Raw genomic sequence first — 20,402 nt, 5'->3', positions numbered from 1 at the left:
ATAAACTCACACTGTAACACTCTCAATGCTGGATATAAGCTCCCACTAGTATAAACTCACACTGTAACTCTCCAACATTGGATATAAGCTCACACAGTATAACTGCAACATTGGGAATTAATTAACACTGCAAGACTCCAACACTGGATATTAATACTCATTCTGCAAACACACAACCTCAATAGTTACACACTCAATAATCACATACTGTATTATATTCATCAGTAATACTCTCTGGCATGGACATTCTAACATCAGGCTAGTTGGGGGTTTGTGATGAATATGTGGAGGAATGACACTCATTGTATCTTTGTACTATCCTTTAAAGAAAATTTCTGGCAGGATCCAGGAGCATTCTGTGAAATGAATATGGCTGTTTTGCCGAACTTGGTCAATCTCAGGGAAAATGTTGAATATTGAAACCTGTTTGATGGTTTGTCATTTCTGTGGTGCAGATGCTGTCGTTCATGCATGCACAGTACACCTTCTTCCAGCAAGGATACGACTTGCTTAAGGAGCTGGATCCCTACATGAAAAAACTGGCCACGGAGGTGAGAGACTGTTCCATGTCCCTATGGTGCTGTTGTGCTTTTAGATTAAGGTGTTACTAGCAGATCTTATCACTTCAGACTATATGCCTTCTTTTGAAGTTAATGAGTTTGAGGACATTGCAGGTCACAGGTAGTAAATGAGAAACATGGAGAAGGGTTTAATGGAAGAAGATTTATCTGTTGACATTATTTGTAGATTCCTGAGTGCAAGTGGATGAAGTCATGAATTAAAAGTTATAAACTCGAGCCTGTTTTAATTATTTAAGAAGTCGCTTCAGTAACTTAATGAACAAATGCACTGCCCATTGTGGTACTGAGCACATAGATTCAGCAGCTTTGTCCCCCTCAAATAGCATAATGTCTGGAGATAATGGGAGGGGCAAATGTCCACCAGGATTTTAGTACTGATTCTCTCTTCTGTGACTCCTGCTTGAACATAAGCAGAAGTAAATGTTAGGTGAGGGTAGGACTGGGCCAGATTGTGATGGCCAAGTGGTTGAATAGTCCACCAATGTCCATCTGAGCTTCCCTAAGAATATGACTATTTGCATGACTTGCATTTATGCAGCAACCTCAGTGTTTCCCAAAATGCTTTACAGCTAATGAAATACCCAAATAATCAATGATGGAGAAAACATGATGACCAAGTTGCACACAGTAAGCACCCACAGAGAATAATGTGATAGTGAACAATTGGTCTGATCTAGCAATATTGGTTTAGAGATTTTTTTCCAGAACACTAAGAACTGGATTCCTCTTTTACAACTACCTGAGGGAGTAAATAGTACCTCAATGTAAGATCTCAAATGAAAGACAGCATCTCCAACAGTGTAGCAGTCTCTCAGTACTGCCCTGGAATCTCAGCCAAGTGCTCAATTCTCTGGAGTGGGATGCAAACCCCCAACTTTCTGGCCCAGAAGCAAAAGTAGTCCAAGCTAAGCTATAGCTGGGCAGTCAGCTCATGGGGAGCTGTACCTTAGCAAAAGCTGGAGGAGTCAAAGAGGACAAACTGGGGAAGAGAGAATAAAAAACAACAAAGCTTATATTTGTAACATAAAATGTGAATACTATTTTTACATGCACATGTAGATGGATAACTTCCACTTGCTCTAAATCCACTGCATTTATTTTTCGCATGTCAAATTATTACAACATATAAGAACATGGAAACAGAAGCAGGCCATTCAGCCCCTCATGCCTATTCCACCATTCAATGAGATCATGGCTGATTTGTGGCATAACTCCATATACCCGCCTTTTGCCCCTATCCGTTAATATATTTGCTTAACAAAAATTTATCTCTCTTAAATTTAAAATTAACAGCTGATCCAGCATCAACTGCCATTTGTGGAAGAAACTTCCAAACCTCCACCACCCTTTGTGTGTAGAAGTGCTTCCCAACGTCTCCCCTGAATGGTCTGACCCTAATTTTTATCCTATGGCACCTAGTTCTAGAATGAAGTCAATGCAGTAATTCTCAGCACATGAGAATGGACAGCATCTTGGAGGAGATCAGTTCAAGAAATATCAGGAAAAATGTGCACTGAAACTGTGTGCGAAGTCCCCAGGAAGATTAATTAATGACATAATTAAGAAAGAGAAGAGCTGTTTTTTTTGCATTTCATTGAAGCAATGTAAAAACAGTGGCTATTGGGAATGAAGATTTTAATTATAACCTTATCCCTTACTCAGAGCAATTGAACACCTGTTGGAGTATGAGATCCATAAAAATAATGTTAGCCGGCAATGATGTACATCATTAATGACATTTAAACTAGATCTGGAGGTAGGGCTTTAACCTTGAAATGGGGCAGAACCAGAAGAGATGTCAGTGGGTGGAAGGATGAGGTCTTGTGGCACAGTGGTTAGTAATCCCCGTCTGAGTCAGAGACTCTAGGTTCAATTCAAAACTTGACAGCTGGGCATTCAATCTATAGCCAAACAGGTTAAGTGTCAACATGTGAATCCTTCCAACACTCACTGAGGCAGACAGTAAGATTGACAGAAATACCAGGTCGTCCCATAATTAATTTTAAAAAAGATTTTGCTCCCAACATTCCATTCAGCCCCTATTAAACGTACATCCAAATGTTACAACTCCAACAACTTTGGTTTCTGTGGTGAGACAGTCGATGGACCATTCAGTTTTGGAGGTTTTGTTATAGCTCACACCGAGCCCAATGAAGAGTAACCCAAACTCAACATCATCTGTCCAAGCAAAGCACGACCTTGATAAGGCTGAAATAGCCTTTCAACTATTTTTGACCCCAAATCAGCTGAACTAATCATTCATCCCATTTGCTCTTCTTGGCTTCTTGCTATGTGCAAATTGTTGTGATTGTCTACAAATCAAATGTGACTACTCTCCATTGGTTGTGAAGGTGCTTTGGGAGCATCCTGACAATGTGAAATATGCTGTAGAACTGTTCTTTATTCCTTTGTGCTTTACTTGTCAATGCTTTGATTCATTCAAAGCAGAAGTTGCCCAACCTCCGGATCCAACGCATCATCCTCCGACACTTCCGCCATCTGCAATCTGACCCCACCACCAAAGACATTTTTCCCTCTCCACCCTTATCTGCTTTCCGGAGGGACAACTCTCTCCGTGACTCCCTTGTCCGCTCCACACTCCCCTCCAGCCCCACCGCACCCGGCACTTTTCCTTGCAACCGCAGGAAGTGCTACACCTGCCCCTACACCTCCTCCCTCACCCCCATCCCAGGCCCCAAGAAAACTTTCTACATCAAGCACATGTTCACCTGCACATCTGCTAATGTGGTATACTGCATCCGCTGTTCCCGTTGTGGCCTCCTCTACATCGGAGAAACCAAGCGGAGGCTCGGGGACCGCTTTGCAGAACACCTACGCTCGGTTCGCAATAAACAACTGCACCTCCCAATCGCGAACCATTTCAACTCCCCCTCCCATTCCTCAGACGACATGTCCATTCTGGGCCTCCTGCAGTGCCACAACGATGCCACCCGAAGGTTGCAGGAACAGCAACTCATATTCCGCTTGGGAACCCTGCAGCCCAATGGTATCAATGTGGACTTCACAAGCTTCAAAATCTCCCCTCCCCCTATCACATCCCAAAACCAGCCCAGCTCGTCCCCGCCTCCTTGACCTGTTCTTCCTCCCACCTATCCCCTCCTCCCACCTCAAGCCCCACCCCCATCTCCTACCCACTAACCTCATCCTGCCCCTTGACCTGTCCGTCCTCCCTGAACTGACCTATCTCCTCCCTACCTCCCCACCTACACTCACCTTTACTGGCTCCATCCCAGCCTCTGTCTGTTTCCTCTCCACCTATCTTCTCCTCTATCCATCTTCTATCCGCCTCCCCCTCTCGCCCTATTTATTTCAGAACCCCCTTCCCCTCCCCCATTTCTGAAGAAGGGTCTAGGCCCGAAACGTCAGCCTTCCTGCTCCTCTGATGTTGCTTGGCCTGCTGTGTTCATCCAGCTCTACACCTTGTTATCTCAGATTCTCCAGCATCTGCAGTTCCTGCTATCTGTTGCCCAACTCAAACTGTCCATCAGATGGTGCCAGTGAGCCACCTACTTGAGCACCTGCTGAAAAACAATCCTGCTGCTCACTATACACATCACCCTTTCTCATAGAATTCGAGCTGGCACTCTTTTTCCCATTTTATTTTGTCCATGCTAATAATGTTTTTTTTCCACCTCTGCCTCCATAGTTCAATCTGATGTTTGTCCCATTATGTTTCTATACCTGCACACACATTCCAACATTACATCAGTGACTGCACTTTGAAAGTGCTTCATTAGCTGTAATGTGCTTTGAGATATCCTGAAGTCTTGAAAGGTGTTATATAAATGTATATCTCTCTTTCGCCGGTTTCCTCAATGCAAGTGCTAGCCTATCTTTCCCACCGCAAAATACAGCTCACAATCTTCCCCACCTCCCTGTGCACAATAGCAGTTATATTTTTCATTTCCCTCTTCCTTACAAACATTCTCGTGCCTCCTTTCTGTTTTTTCTGCCTGTCTTTTCATCATCACTATTGCATAAAGGGTTTAGCTGATCTGAGAGAATTCTGGGAGCATGTTTCTTGCCTGGTTAAACCTGGAACACCCCTTTTACTGCCCTCAAATTGGAGATGACTTCTGTCATAAAACATCCCAGAAAGTGTGGCCTGCTAAATCTCATTCAAAGAAATGCACAAAAACTTCCAATGATTCTGGAAACAGGTGCTAGTCAATCCACAATTGGCATTGAAAAAGGTTAAATTCCTAAAGAGTAAATTCTCTAAAATTGAGGAATTATTCCAGACATTTCATAATCATGTCGATTTCATATTGTTTTTGACATTTTCAGAAGATATTTAGGACAAAGGTGCCGTGATTTTGTAGAAATTCCTGAGCCTCGCTGTGTGTGCAGACTAACAGATTATTTTGGTTTCTGTCCTGTTCAGCTGGACCAGCTTGTGATTGACTCGGCTGTGGAGAAAAGGGAAATGGAGCATAAGCACGCGCTGATACAACAGCGGGTAAGTCCCAGGCAGTGTTTGATCTCTCATTAGCCATCTGCACTCAGGACAGAGAACAGCAAGTATCTTGGAGAGTGTTTGAGGTATTGAGAGAGACAAAAGGTTCAGTTAACATCCTACACCACAGGAACAAAGCTCCAGTCATTAACATTGACAAGTGGGTTCCAGGTGAGTCCTAGTGTTCAACTGTTACTGCTGTGGCTTTGTTCCTATTTTTCGTACCCGAACAATATGATACCCTCGTAACAGAGAAACATATAAACACAGAAAATAGGAGCAGGAGTAGGCCATTCAGCCCGTCAAGTCTGCTCCGCCATTCAATAAGATCATGGCTGACCATTCGTCTCAGTACCCTGTTCCTGCTTTCTCCCCATATCTTTTGATTCCTTTAGTCCTCAGAACTATTGCTATGCAATATAAAAGTAATGAAGTGCGAAATGGTGATTTGGCCCACCAAGCCCACTTGTATAGCCGCTGTGGCAATGAAATGCTCCTAAAACACAAGTCATACTATCAATGAGATAGTAAGAACTGCCGATGCTGGAGTCAGAGATAACATAGTGTGGAGCTGGAGGAACACAGCAGGCCAGGCAGCATCAGAGGAACAGGAAAGCTCCTGACGAACGTCAGCTTTCCTGCTCCTCTGATGCTGCCTAGCCTGCTGTTTTCCTTCAGCTCCACACTGTGTTATCTCATATTATCTGTGGTTGTTCCTTTGGTGTATTTATAGTGCTTTGTTCAATTTAATTAACCACGCCATCCTCCTCCAACCCCTCTCCTCCATTTTCCAGCTCAATAAACTGCTTCTTGTTTGGTTCCCATTCTTCTATAGTCATTTGTAACCAGAATATCTCCAGCAATAGATTTTCTTCCCATCCTTTCCTCCTTCCACCTCTCCAGCACCAGCCTAGTTCCCACCCTCTTCATCCCCATCTCTTTGCTGTCAAACCCAATCTTGGATGAGCTACAGTTTACTCTGGGTAACTGCTGGGAAGACGATTACTACTGCCTTCAGTGTTTGCAACAGACTGTAAGCCCTTTCTGCCAATCACAATAGCAACATGAGGAGATCTTCATTGTTCAGAAATATCCTAAGGTGCTTCAAATGGGCATGATCAAATTTAGTTACCAAATTGGGGGAGTTCAAAACATGAGCCATGGATGTCTATTTTTAACCTACACCAACATGAAGGAGAGCATACCTCCAGCCTGTAATGAGTATTCACTTTGAGATATTGAAGGCTTAGCTGCCTGTTCGGTATCTAGAAAATAATCACAGTGCCATCAGATTTCTGGTCCATACATTGAAGTGAAGCCCTGAAAGCATATTCACCACATTACACTGTGATCAAAAAGAAGTCACAATCTCAGAATTGCCAATATCAAAACATGACACTATTTCAATTCAATACATTGTTTGGAGATTATCTAAAATGTCTTTTCCTACCAACGCTCCTTCCCGACGGGGCTCTCAGCTGCAAGCACTGGGCCTGGTAGAATTAATGAACCAGCCTATAATATGATCAGAGAACCATGAGCTAATTGTACTGTGAGTTTCTAAGTTGCTGTATGTTATGTGAAAGTGGGGAACTAAACTCAGAAAAAGAAATCAACCATGACATCATTTTTTATCACAGAAAGAGACCATTCAGCTAATTGTATTTATAACATGCTAGGTCTCCAACTTGAACTATCTACTCTTTAATGTTAATGTTGATCTCTCTCTGCACCTTCTTGGCAGCTGTAACATTGTATCCTGCACTCTGTTCTGTTACCCTGATGCACTTGTATAGTACGATCTGCCTGTAAAGCATGTAAGACAACACTTTTCTTTGTGCCTCATAACATGTGACGGTAATAAATCAAATCAAATCAATCACATTTTTCTTTCTCCTTTCTAAATTCCTCCTTTCCAAATACATTCCCCAATTAAGTGATTTTTAAATTTCTATCTCAATAACCACCCGCACTATAGTATTCTATATTCTAATAAATCTTTGTGAAAATATTTCTTCTAACCCTCCTGCTGTTGTACTTTCGTGCTAACTTCAAATATATAATCTATTTCTGTCAAATGACATTTCACTGTTTGTCTTTCATTAATTTGAAAACCTCTAATAGATTCCCTCACCCTCTTTCCTTAACAATCTCTTTTCAGGTTTTCATAAGATCACTGCATTGGCACTTAATTCCTCATCTTCCAACCTTTGTCCCATTTCCATCGCACTATGCAAATGTTATATAACCCTTCTCTTGTCCAAATTCATTATCCTTATTCACTACAAGCTGGTTTACCCATCCTACATTCAGGAAATAAAGGGCTGAAAGTTAAAAATAGGATTTAAAAAATACTAATGAAACAGTACATTGAAATGTTTGCCTTATGGACTTATGGATTGAATACAATAGGCATTAAAGCTGAAAATCAGACTATGATAATGTTTCTATGAAATAATTTATTTAAGACATTCTTTAGATGAAACTGATTTCATTCAACATTTCACTTCATCACTTTCTTTCACACCTGTTTTTTAAATATTAATCTGCAAATTCAAAACATAAATATCTAAATTCACACAATTATATTCAAAACATTATTTGACAAAAAACATTCCTTTTCACAACTAACTTACCTTTATTTGCTTTCCTTCTCTTGACTGTAGTTTAATCAGATTCACAATTTTTACCTTATGATTTCTACTAATCATCCTCTACAACGCCAATGTCACTCTCAAAATTCTCAGGATCAAAATCTACATCTCATTCTCATTCTACATTCCTCAATGTTTGTTAATACGCTGAATATTTTACCATCGGTGTCTGCAGCATTACTGTTTACATTTCCAGTGTCACTGTCTGCATTTTCAATGATTGTTGAAACATTAATATTTCATGAAAGGCCACATTAGAATTTCTTTCTTCTTCAAGACAAAATAAAAAGATTTCTTGGCAACCCTAATCAGTTGTTACATTTCTTTTGATGGGCCTTGGGAAATGTTTGAATTCTATTTGTTTTCTCATGGGAACAACGTTCAATGGGTCAAAAAACTCACTTGGGGTGAAATTGTACTTTACAGTTTGCACAACAGATTAAAAGTGACTCTTCTTTTTCCACTTCATGCACCACATTGTTCACATATCCCTGACCTACTGCCAACATTGTATTCTGGGTCTGACTCTTAATTATGATGAGAATCATAGATAAAGATGTCCTTAGAGAGTCTTGGTCTCTTACTTTTGTAGAATTGGTTCCTCTTGCATTCTGTTGTGTGTCAACTTCTTAGTCTCTTCTTTCCACCTTCCCTGTCTTTAATTGCTGCCTGTCACTTACTGTCAAATGTTTTGCTTTCTTGTTCTGGTTTCTTTCATCTTCCCTGGCTCTGTGAGCTGCTTGTCACCTCCCGTTAGCAAGTAATAATTTGTAGTCTCTCAGAACATGACTTAAATGAAACAAAGAAGATGAGAAAATAAGCTATTCTAATCCCATTTTACAACATTTGGCCCACAGCCTTGGCATCACAAGTCTGTACCTAAGCACTTATTAATTGTTATGAGGGTTTCTGTTGCTGCCACCCTTAAAGGCTGTGAGTTCTAGATTCCCACCACCCTCTGGGTAACAAAGATTCTTCCTCACATCCTGTCTTGTCCTTACCTGAAATCTATGTCCCCTGGTCATTGATCCCTCCACCAAGAGGAAACCTTCCTTCCAGTCTACCTTATCCATATCCCTCAATTTCATACATTTCAATCGTGTTCCCCCTCAGTCTCTTTGGCTCCAAGGAAAGCAATCCTAATCTATCCAATCTCTCTTTATGACCAAAACTTGACAGTTTAGGCAACATTTGGTAAATCTCCTCTGCAACTTCTCCAGCGCAATCACATCCCTGCTATAACGTAGATTCCAGAACTGCACACAGTACTCTAGCTGCGGCCTAATCAATGTTTTATACAGTTCCAGCATGACTTTCCTGCTTTTATACTCTTTGCCTCAACTAATAAAGGCAAGTATCCCGTACAATTTCTTGATCACTTTATCTATCTGTCCTACCACCTTAAGGGACCAGCGGAAATGCACACCAAGGTCCTTCAGATTCTCGATGCTTCCCAGGGTCATAGTATTTATACTGCCTTGTTTTCCTTGTTTGTCCTGCCCAAATGCATCACCTCACACCTATCCAGATTGAGTTTCATTTGCCACTCAACAGCCCATAAGTTGAAAACCAAAAGAACTGCGGATGCTGTAAATCAGGAACAAAAACAAAGTTGCTGGAAAGCTCAGCAGGTCTGGCATCATCTGTGAAGGAGAAAACAGAGTTAACATTTCCGGTCCAGTGACCCTTCCTCAGAACTTCCTCAGCCCATAAGTTGAAGCTTACTGAATATGAAACATGGAGTAATGGGGTTCAGACTGTGGAATGGCTTGGAATCTTCCAAAAAAAAACAAGTTATGATTCATGAGATGAATGCTAACAGATTCTTGACAGACATGATGGGAAATCCAGGGTACAAGTTGGAGAACTATCAAGACCAAGAGTTTTCAACAATGGCTAGACAAAGTCAATATATAAGGCAGGTCATAAATTAATCAGCAAATTGGCATCAAAACACAAAATAATCGAGAAAGAAAACCTTGCCAGTATTTTATTTTGTCGACTCATCTGCAGCTGGAAACCGTTCTCCATCCCTTCATCATCTTTCGACTTGACTATTTCAACACATTCCTGGGTAGTCTCCACATTTCATTTTTCATAAACTGAGGCCATCGAAAACTCTGCTGCCTATTACTTAACTTGCACCAAGTCACATTGGCTGTCACCCATGTGCTTTCTGACTTGCGTTGATTGTCAGTGAAGCAACTTTTAAAAATTTTCATCCCCATTTTCAAATCTCTCCATTGCCTGTTCCCTACCCTATCTTTGTAATCTCCTACATATCCACAATCCTCTGAACTGTCTGCATTCATCTGATGCCTTTAGTGCAACTCCAGTTTAATCACTCGACCATGGATAGCTATGTCTTCAGCTGTGTCCAGCTCTGGAGTACCCTCACCTCACCTCTCCACTTCTCTACGTCACTTACTCCCTTTAAGATACTTCATAAGACCCGCCTCTTACACTGAGCTTTTGGGCATCCAACTTAACATCTCCTTATGTGACTCAGTGTGATACTCTGTCATATAAATGCTCCTGCATGTCCTCTTGGGCACTTTAATATGCTAAAGGTGCTAGAAAAATTTGTGGTGTTGCTGCTGGAAACGCAGCAAATCTTGCTGGTATCAGTATAAAAAAATGTTTTAGGTGGAGTAAAGTTTCTAACCAGAAGACTTCTACTCAACAGTTTTAAAGGATAGGTATTTTGATGGTGCTACATGTGAAGCTGAATGTATGCCTAGTGAAGGGGGCAGACTTTGTCTCTGCTCCATATTCCAGTTATGCAACTATTAACATGATAAGGGCAGATACCTGAGCAACGTCAGTGTGATAGGGTATTTAGCTAGACCTCCAGGGAAAGTATTTGTCTCCTTTGCCCCATCACCCCAGACACAGCCTCAAACATATGTCAAAGGTAGCGGTCTGGTTGTAGGGAAACCATCCCCCTGTGGTGTTCAGTTGTTTGGTGTTTGATTGTGTGTGCCTGGTATCTATTCGCTTACCTAAGACGGAGTGTGGTTGCTTAGAAAAAGAAACTAAGTGGTAGGCAAACTGCGTAGGGCATATTTTAAAGCAATGTAAATAAAGCCCCTGACGTATGCACAGAAGTTGCTGTGTCATCTCTGCCATTTGCACACCATCCCCCCATACATAAAACAGTGCCTCCTAGTGGACATCCGAATGATATTGGTTTCCTCAGACCACATGGAACAGAAGTTTAGCCACTTGTGTCACCAGAGGCAGTGGTATCCTATGCTGTCTGAGGATGGTGTCTTAGGAGACCATCTAATAAACAGGTTTCAACTGGCTATAATTTACTTTGAAGCTGCTGCAAAATCCGTGCTGTATTTGTTAAACTGAAGATACCTGTTCAGGATGGATATTGCACCATTTCAATCTATTTTGTAGATCACCTCTATTAGCAAATAAATGTTGGATGGGTGTTCTCTTTAGGAAACATTTTATTCCTGTTGTACCGCATCAATAGTTAAGTAGCAGCTTCGAAAGCTGCAAGATCATTTTTGTTCTTGCTAGCAGCTTGAGCTGAGCTAGCAACGCTGTTTCCCTGAAGCTGATTGTATGTTCTGTCCCCAGAATTAGGGACATTCTGTTGGGTAGGACATTAAGTTATTAATTATGACTTTGCAACAATTAAATCCCCACAGCAAACTGCACTGCTAAATGGAAAGTTAACCAGATATCCATGTGACTAGAATGAACATACACAAAGAGCTGAAAAGAAAATTCCACAGACCTCTTTAACATGGCCTTGAATGAACATCTGGTTGAGTTTTTCTTCTCCGTTCAGCCTCTATAATGAGCCTCTCTGAATGGCTGCCTTCCCTCAGCCAGATGGTCACTCATTCCACTTTCCATTTAAAAAGAGCACACTTGAATAGATTCTGCCACATGTTTCTGAGGAAGGGAACAGATCAATTGGAGTAATCCGTTCTGCAGATTTTATACGTACGTGTTTGTATTTGTGTGTGTGTGTGTGTGTGTGAGAGAGAGAGAGATATGAACATGTTTGAACAGTATATATGTATCGGTAGCACATACATGCATGTGTATTTACGGCTTTGTGTGTTCATGTGCTATTGCCTCATTTTGCCATGTTTTAATGACTGTGAGTGAGTACTGTTATAATCCCAATTGATGTTAATACTAGACAAGATAGGTCTGCGCTGGCAGGTGGGACTGTTTTAGACTGGAATTATGGTCGGCATGAACTGGTTGGACCCAAGGGTCTGTTTCCATGCTGTATGACTGTATCTCAGAATATAACCTGGTTAGATTGATCATAATTTTTTTTGATCATATGGTGAATGTGGTGGTTAATTACTGAGACATACTCGTGCAGATTTTCTGCAACAGAAGTTTATTATACAAAAGCAGAAATAATTAAAAACCAAGCTACATAAATATTGAATGCATTTTAGAAAGATTTTAAAATACACAGGAAAACAATGTTTTTGTATGTTTCCCAACATATTTCGTTAGAGATTCAAAATCAGAGAAAGTATACCCATATCTCAACTACTGACAGTTGTACTTAACTAACACCCAACAGTTTCTTTGTAGTGGATTGTGGAGTCAATTCAATGCCTTTTCCAAATCTGTCAACATGATCTCCAAAAGCCTAAGTGTTCTCAAGTCGAATGACCTGCAGTTCTAACCAAACTCTCCTGGTTTGGAAGTTTCATAAACTACCCTTCTGTTGAGGTGAGAGATAGTAGGAACTGCAGATGCTGGAGAATCCGAGACAACAAGGTGCAGGGCTGGATGAACACAGCAGGCCAAGCAGCATCATAGGAGCAGAAAGGCTGACGTTTCGGGCCTAGACCCTTGATCAGAAATGGGGGAGGGGAAGGGGGTTCTGAAATAAATAGGGAGAGAGTGGGAGGCGGATAGAAGATGGATAGAGGAGAGGATAGGTGGAGAGGAAACAAACAGGTTGAAGAGGCGGGAATGGAGCCAATAAAGGTGAGTGTAGGTGGGGAGTTAGGAAGGGGATAGGTCAGTCCAGGGAGGACGGACAGGTCAAGGGGGCGGGATGAGGTTAGTGGGTAGGAGATGGGGGTGCGGCTTGAGGTGGGAGGAGGGGATAGGTGGGAGGAAGAACAGGTTAGGGAGGCGGGGACGAGCTGGACTGGTTTTGGGATGCGGTAGGGGGAGGGGAGATTTTGAAGCTTGTGAAATCCACATTGATACCATTGGGCTGCAGTGTTCCCAAGCGGAATATGAGTTGCTGTTCCTGCAACCTTCGGGTGGCATCGTTGTGGCACTGCAGGAGGCCTAGAATGGACAGGTCGTCTGAGGAATGGGAGGGGGAGTTGAAATGGTTCGCGACTGGGAGGTGCAGTTGTTTATTGCGAACCGAGCGTAGGTGTTCTGCAAAGTGGTCCCCGAGCCTCCGCTTGGTTTCCCCGATGTAGAGGAAGCCACACCGGGTACAGCGGATGCAGTATACCACATTGGCAGATGTGCAGGTGAACATCTGCTTGATGTGGAAAGTCTTCTTGGGGCCTGGGATGGGGGTGAGGGAGGAGGTATGGGGGCGGGTGTAGCACTTCCTGCGGTTGCAGGGAAAAGTGCCAGGTGTGGTGGGGCTGGAGGGGAGTGTGGAGTGGACAAGGGAGTCATGGAGAGAGTTGTCCCTCCGGAAAGCAGATAAGGGATTTCACAAGCTTCAAAATCTCCCCTCCCCCTACCGCATCCCAAAACCAGTCCAGCTCGTCCCCACCTCCCTAACTTGTTCCTCCTCCCACCTATCCCCTCCTCCCACCTCAAGCCCCATCTCCTACCGACTAACCTCATCCCGCCCCCTTGACCTGTCCATCCTCCCTGGACTGACCTATCCCCTCCCTAACTGCCCACCTACACTCACCTTTACTGGCTCCATCCCCGCCTCTTCGACCTGTTTGTTTCCTCTCCACCTATCCTCTCCTCTATCCATCTTCTATCCGCCTCCCACTCTCTCCCTATTTATTTCAGGACCCCCTTCCCCTCCCCCTTTTCTGATGAAGGGTCTAGGCACGAAACGTCAGCCTTTCTGCTCCTATGATGCTGCTTGGTCTTCCGTTGAGGTGACTGTTTTTTGTGAACTATCCTGTACTGGTATAAGGGCAGAAAACTAAACTTACTTCTGATTCCAGGCAGGTCTCAACTGAACTGCCCTAAAAATTGCTGGGTTTTCTAAATTAAAACTCAATTCATGATTATTCTGAACTGAAAACAAGGTAATGGCTTCATAGAGTCACAGGTGCATACAGCACTAAAACAGATCCTTCGGTCCAACCAGTCCATGCAGAACATAATCCCAAACAAAAGTAGTCCCACCTCCTGCTCCTGGCTCATATCCCTCCAAACCTGTCCTATTCGTGTACCTATCCAAATGTCTTTTAAATGTTGTAATTGTACCACTTCCTCTGGCAGTTCATTCCACATGTGAACCACCCTCTGTGTAAACATGCCCCTCATATCTTTTTTTTAAATTCGCTCCTCTCACTTTAAAAATGTGCCCCCTTCTCTTGAAATCCCCTGTCCTAGGGAAAAGCCAACTACCATTAATTCTATCTATACCCCTCATTATTTTATAAACTTCTATCAGGTTGCTTCTCAACCACCTACACTCCAGTGGAAAAAGTCTCAGCCTATCCAGCCTTTCTTTAGAACTCAAACCTTCCATACCTGGCAACATTCTGGTAAATCTCTTCTGAACCCTCTCCAGCTTAATAATATCATTCCTATAACTGGGCAACCAGAAATGGACACAGTATTCCAGCAGTGGCTTCACCAATGTCCTGTACAACCTCAATATGACTTCCCAGTTCCTATACTCAAAGGACTGAGCAATGAAGGCAAGCCTGCCAAATGCCTTTTTAACCACCCTTTCTAAATGTGATGCAAACTTCAAAGAATTATGTACCTACACCCCGAGGTCCATTTGTTCAACAATACTATCCAAGGCCCTACCATTAATTGTATAAGCAGTACCCTTCTTTGTTGTACCAAAATGCAATATCTCGCATTTATCCAGTTTGAACTCCATCTGCCATTTTTCAGCCCATTGACCCATTTGATCAAGATCCCTTTGTAATCCTAGAAAACCTTCTTCACTGTTTACTATGGTGTAATCTGCAAACTTACTAACCATGCCTTCTATATTCTCATCCAAATTATTTATATAAATGACAAACAAAAGAGGACCCAGATTCATGTTTACTCATTTGTCCTGAACCACCACAGAATAAACAGTTTATTGATACCACTAGTGTCTACAGTCACTCGCTTTTTGTGCAATGCTGGATACAGTCACTGTGCTGGAAGGATTTTCTTGACTCTTTTAAAAATGGAATTCCTTCACAAGAGTGACCAATAGCAAAGTGCCATGATTTTGAAATGATATTTGTACAATGATATAAAAAAAACTTTCATCACAATTTGCATGCATAAGATCATGTGAATCTCCCTGAATATGTATGTACATGTCTCTGTATATTTTGACTCTGAAGAGGTAAGCTTTAAGGTTGTTTGGATTCATTGATAAATCTGACATTGCTCTGTTCAGTTGGTTAATAGGCATCAGACTAGCGCTGGGAATCAGGCCTGTAAAGGGCTTCGGAATAGGGTGAGGGATAGACCTATAACCAGAAAACATGGGGGAAGAATAGTGTGAGCGTGCAAGTCTGCACTAGCCTTGGATTAGCTCAGAGGTTGGGCCTATATTAAGCCTCCATACAGCAAATGAGAAAGATGATAAAAATCTGTGAAATTTCCTGCACCTTTTTGCCATTCAGTGAGCTCTACTGAAGGCATGTGCGCAGATGGGTGTTGAAGGTGAACAACAGCTGAGTTCACAGTGACGTTGCCAGTTAAAATAGCCAGGTACCCATTGCCTTTTAGTCTTATGCAGGCAAACTAGCTCCTTGAAAGAAGCTCTGGACTGGGATTTCCCACCTTCAGGAATGGAGTAGAATCATGTCACAGTGTAAGCAAGGGAGGGGGTGTGGGTTAAGAAATACATTGCAGATACTCCTGACTGACTCATTTTAGATTCAATGTGAATACACACTTGAACGATTTATCCTTTTATTAGAATGAAATTCCTTCTCCTTTAAACTCCACCAGCAATGGATACCGGATTAAAAATCCTAAAGCTATTTTAGTATTAATCCCAAGTTCGTATTGGTTGATGTCATTTATCCCTTGACGTTCCCCCTTGCTCTGTAGAACTGTACATTTGTAGTTCCACATGTTGTATCTACTGTAATGCTGATTGTTTGTTTAGTGGATTTATCAGAGAGATGCTCCCTTAACAGGAGGCTGTTGATTGAGAAGGATGTGCTTTTACATTCCTGAGTGCAGAACAGTTTGAAATGTTCGCTAGGTTATGGTAGTTAGTCAATCTTAAACTGAAAAGACAGTTGAAAATATGTGTCAACGTATGAAGAACAAAAGGGCAGGTTAACGCTTCAGGCTCAGAGGTAATATCAGAATATAAAATATCAAACTAACCTGTTTAGATTCTGGCATCAAATAAGCAACGGAGCTCAATCAGTAGATTTGCTCAAGGGCTTCAAAAATCATTTATTGAATCATGTAGTACATAGTGAGTATAAAATGTTGCACTAAAATGAAGCAGACCCTCATTATCCAGATCCTTATCAATATCCAGGTTGTCACTCCAAAGCAGGCAGTGATACACTGTCAGAGACGCTGTCTCTTGCATGAGAGTTAAGCTGTAGTCCCATCTGCCCAGTCAAGAGGACATAATAGATTCCACAGCACTATGTGAGAAAGAGCAAGGAATTTGTCCCAACTTATCATTCAGCCAACAGCAGTAAAGCTCTATTATCACATTGTTGTTTGTGGGATCATTCTATGCACCAATTTGCCTCTCTGTTTCCTACATTACAGCAGTAATTACACTTCGAGTATTTTTCTGCCTGTAATGCACTCTTCAGCATCCTGGGGTTATGGAAGGCGCCACATAAATGCAAGTCTTTCTTTTGAATACTAGGCTGATAACATCATAAATCTTCCAAAGAATTGAGTGGGGTACAAGGTTGTTTATGTGAAACTGAAGTGAAAGGAAAATTGGGAAACAGACATGTATTGGGGATGGTATAAACTTGGTTAGAGGTGATGCTGAGTGAGAGCTGAGGACGATGATCGACTCAGCCACAGTAAAGATGTGCACAGTGTGTTTAGAATCTCATCCCCAGCTTCTTCATGGAGAGAAGCAGCTGGTGAGCTGGAATAGATGAGTTAAACGCATGATTAAAGTTAGATTTGGAAGGAACTCCTGAGGAGGAGAGAGAGAAAGAAAGGCAGTCGGACAGAGGGTTTTAGCGATAGAATTCCAGGTTGGGATTAGAATATAGAAACAGGAGCAGGCCATTCAGCCCCTCAAGCCTTCTCCACCATTCAATGAGATCATGGCTGCTCTGTGGTCTAACTCTTATATATCTGCCTTTGACGCTATCCCTTAATCCCTTTCCTTAATAAAAATGTATCTCAGATTTAAAATGAACAACTGATCCAGCATCAACTACCATTTGTGGAAGAGAGTTCCAAGTATCTATCACCCTTTGTGTGTAAAAGTGCTTCCTAAAATCTCTCCTGAAAGCTCTGGCCCTAATTCTCAAACTATGCTGCCAAGTTCTAGAATCCCCAACTGTTGGAAATAGTTTATCCTATTCACCTGTCTTTTCCTGTTAAAATCTTGAAGACTTCAATCAGATCACCCCTTCAAAAGAAAATAAGTCTAATTTGTGTTATTTCTCCTCATAATTTAACCCCAGAATTTAAACCCAGGTATAATTCTTGTAAACCTATCTTGTACTCCCTCCAAGGCCAATATATCCTTCCTGAGGTGTGGTGCCCAGATCTGCTCACGATACTCCAAGTGAAGTCTAGCCAGTGGTTTGTATAACTGCAGCATAACTTCTTGTACTCCAGTCATCTGGATGTAAAGGCCAGTATTCCACTAGTGTTTTGATTATTTTCCGCATCTGTTGGTGACATTTTAAAGATCTATGCACCTGAAATCCCCAAATCTCTTTGGACATCCACTGTATTTAACATCATTCCATCTAGAAAGTTCCCTAATCTATCACTTTTCAGTCCAAAATGGATAACTTCACTGATGGCTGAAGAGAGAGTGCGTCCTAATAGATCACTGCAGAATAATCCTCTCAGAGCATTTTCAACAATGGTGATGGAAGAAGAAACCCTAACAGATGTCAGAATGGAACCAAATAAGGTGGTATCAACAAATAGGATTTGGGATGCTGGTAAAACACGGATGGAATGGGCTGGGCCAGAGGGACTAAATAACTTCTCCTGCCCCTAACTATATAATCAGATGGAAGTTTGCATTCTTTATTGATGTTTGACACTGAGCTCATCCAACCAAGTCCAAGCAAAGGGAAACTGAGGGAACAAGTTGATGAAACATTCGCTAATACACTTGTACAGCAGAATGAAAGTACTCCCCAGGGAGGCAGCATTATGTGGGTTAATTGGTTCTTACAGCATTTATTGATCTTAAATAGCAGGATGGAATGAGATCATTGTATGTCTCAGGTGTTACCGATGCTGTCAGTTTTAATGGCTTTGCACAACAGAGAAACCACCTTGACAAAAGCAACTCCATAATACTGCAGTGTTCTACAGTTTACAGTTGAATCTAATAAATTATAGTTAATTTCCTGTAGGAGTCAATGCAGAATGGAAACTGTACATCACTACTCAATGTTTTGAGGAGCATTGGAGCTGATGTTAGGTGCCATTGTTGTGGAGTCCCAACCCAGCTGTTAATGGATGGATTATGCACCAGTCATTTTGCTAATGTACATGTCCAGCAGACAGTATTACTATGGGTGTAATTCATCCTGTAAAGCAAAAAGCACCAGAAAATAAAAAATCTCAGATGCTGATATTGCCTGCTGTAGTCAATGACAACTCACTCCTGGTGGCAATGCTATAGAGTGCCAAGGATGTGGTTTCCCCAGGGCAGTGCTACCTCTATAGGCAAGCACCAGCATCAGAACAGTGCCAACACAACAGCAGAAACCAGCTTCTGGCTACAGGCTTGTGACCTTTTAGCTACTGTATGTGAATGGAATTGAGGTGCTCACTTTGATGTGTTAGCTCACCCCGTAGAGTTTTACCAGTTCTGGAATTTAACAGGATGTAATGATACAGGCACTATGAAACTGAAGCCACAGCACAGTGACACTAATCTGGAGTGTAATCAGATGAGGAAGTTCCACCCTGACTCCAAAGTGAGATGTCCCTCTCCAGAAAAATGTCAGGACTCTACATCTGTTTCAAATTCTTTATCATGTGAGACACGGATAACGAATGCGTGCTGCATTTACAATATAACAGCCGCATCCATGTGAAACAAAGCCATGTTGCACCAACGCTGCATTGACAGGGCCAATTCACCTTCAGTTTGTTTGTGGTTTCAGTACTTCAGATAGACAAGAATACAAATCAGGCACTTAACTTGATCATATTCAATTATAAGATGAATGTCACCAATTAAATCTGATGAATATTGTTGACCTGTTCTTGTTTCTCTTTTCTCCTCCCCATCATGGTGTCCTTGATGTTCTTCAAACAAATCTCTACAGACTCTGCTACAGGTAGGTGCAAAATAAATTCTATTGAAAACTCTGAAGTGTATTTTTCAGCTGACTTACTTCAAATGCAAAACAGTCAAAGAAATGAATCAAGGCTGATGAGAATGTATATGCAGAAAAGGAGACTGCTAAAATTATGTATAGGATACATATTAAGTTTGATATTTCTCCACACATACTTCTGAGCTGATTGGGTCTATCCCTTCTGAATAGCCTGGCAATGGGCAGAAACAGAAATACCATCCAGGAATGAGCACCGATTGGGAATACAGTCTGAGAATCAGCAGGGAGTGGAATACAGCCTAGGAATAAGAACCAATTCAGAATACAGCCTGGGAATGAACGCTGACAGGGAATACAGCTTGGGAATCAACACCGACTGGGAATGAACATTATGTGGAAATATACCTGTGATTGAGCACGGGATGGGAATACAGTCTGGGAATGGGCACTGGATGGGAGTACAGTATGGGAATGAGCACTATGTGGAATACAGCCTGAGAATAAGCACCGATTGGGAATACAGCCTGGGAATGAATGCCAGTGGGAATATAACCTGAGATTGGGCACTGTGTGGGAAGACCAACTGGGAACAATGATATAAATCTTTTAAGGCCAGTGCACATTACTGGCAGGTTCTGTCAGTTAATAATGACCATAAAATGGATTTTGGCCTCACACTGAGAGCCAGCTATCTGTTGGAGGAAAAGTTTAAACACCTTAAGTAATAGATGTTGACTTTGAGATTGAAGTTTGGCCTTTTATCTCATGGTGATTGGATTCCAGAACTGGGGTAATGTTATTTCCATCCTTCAGAGTCTTAGACACCATACCACGGGAATGATCCATTACCCAAGGAAGGGCTACAATATAGAACCACCAGAAAGATATTGGGGCTGAAATAATTCAATTATGTAGACAGGTTGCATCCCCCATTACATTCAGAAAGATGAGCGATGATCTAGTTGAGATATTTTAAAATAATAAAGGGATTCAGTAGGGTGGATGCATTCCGTTTGGTATGGGGATAATCTTC

At 41.8% G+C, this 20,402-nt stretch overlaps 1 protein-coding gene across 2 annotated transcripts in view; it reads left to right on the top strand.

Annotated features, from left to right (window-relative positions):
- The window catches only part of acap3a (ArfGAP with coiled-coil, ankyrin repeat and PH domains 3a), a 315,834-nt gene that overhangs the window by 227,969 nt on the left and 67,463 nt on the right, over window positions 1–20,402 (top strand). For both annotated transcript variants that reach the window (XM_048615183.1, XM_048615182.1), the window contains exons 8-10: window positions 456–551; window positions 4,987–5,061; window positions 19,358–19,369. In XM_048615183.1, coding sequence (XP_048471140.1) covers window positions 456–551; window positions 4,987–5,061; window positions 19,358–19,369 — 183 coding nt within the window. The remainder of the gene's footprint in view (window positions 1–455; window positions 552–4,986; window positions 5,062–19,357; window positions 19,370–20,402) is intronic.

The sequence above is a fragment of the Rhincodon typus genome, chromosome 31 (genome assembly GCF_021869965.1).
Source record: "Rhincodon typus isolate 14 chromosome 31, sRhiTyp1.1, whole genome shotgun sequence".
NCBI lineage: Eukaryota > Metazoa > Chordata > Chondrichthyes > Orectolobiformes > Rhincodontidae > Rhincodon > Rhincodon typus.
This window is presented reverse-complemented; position numbering and strand designations above follow the sequence as displayed.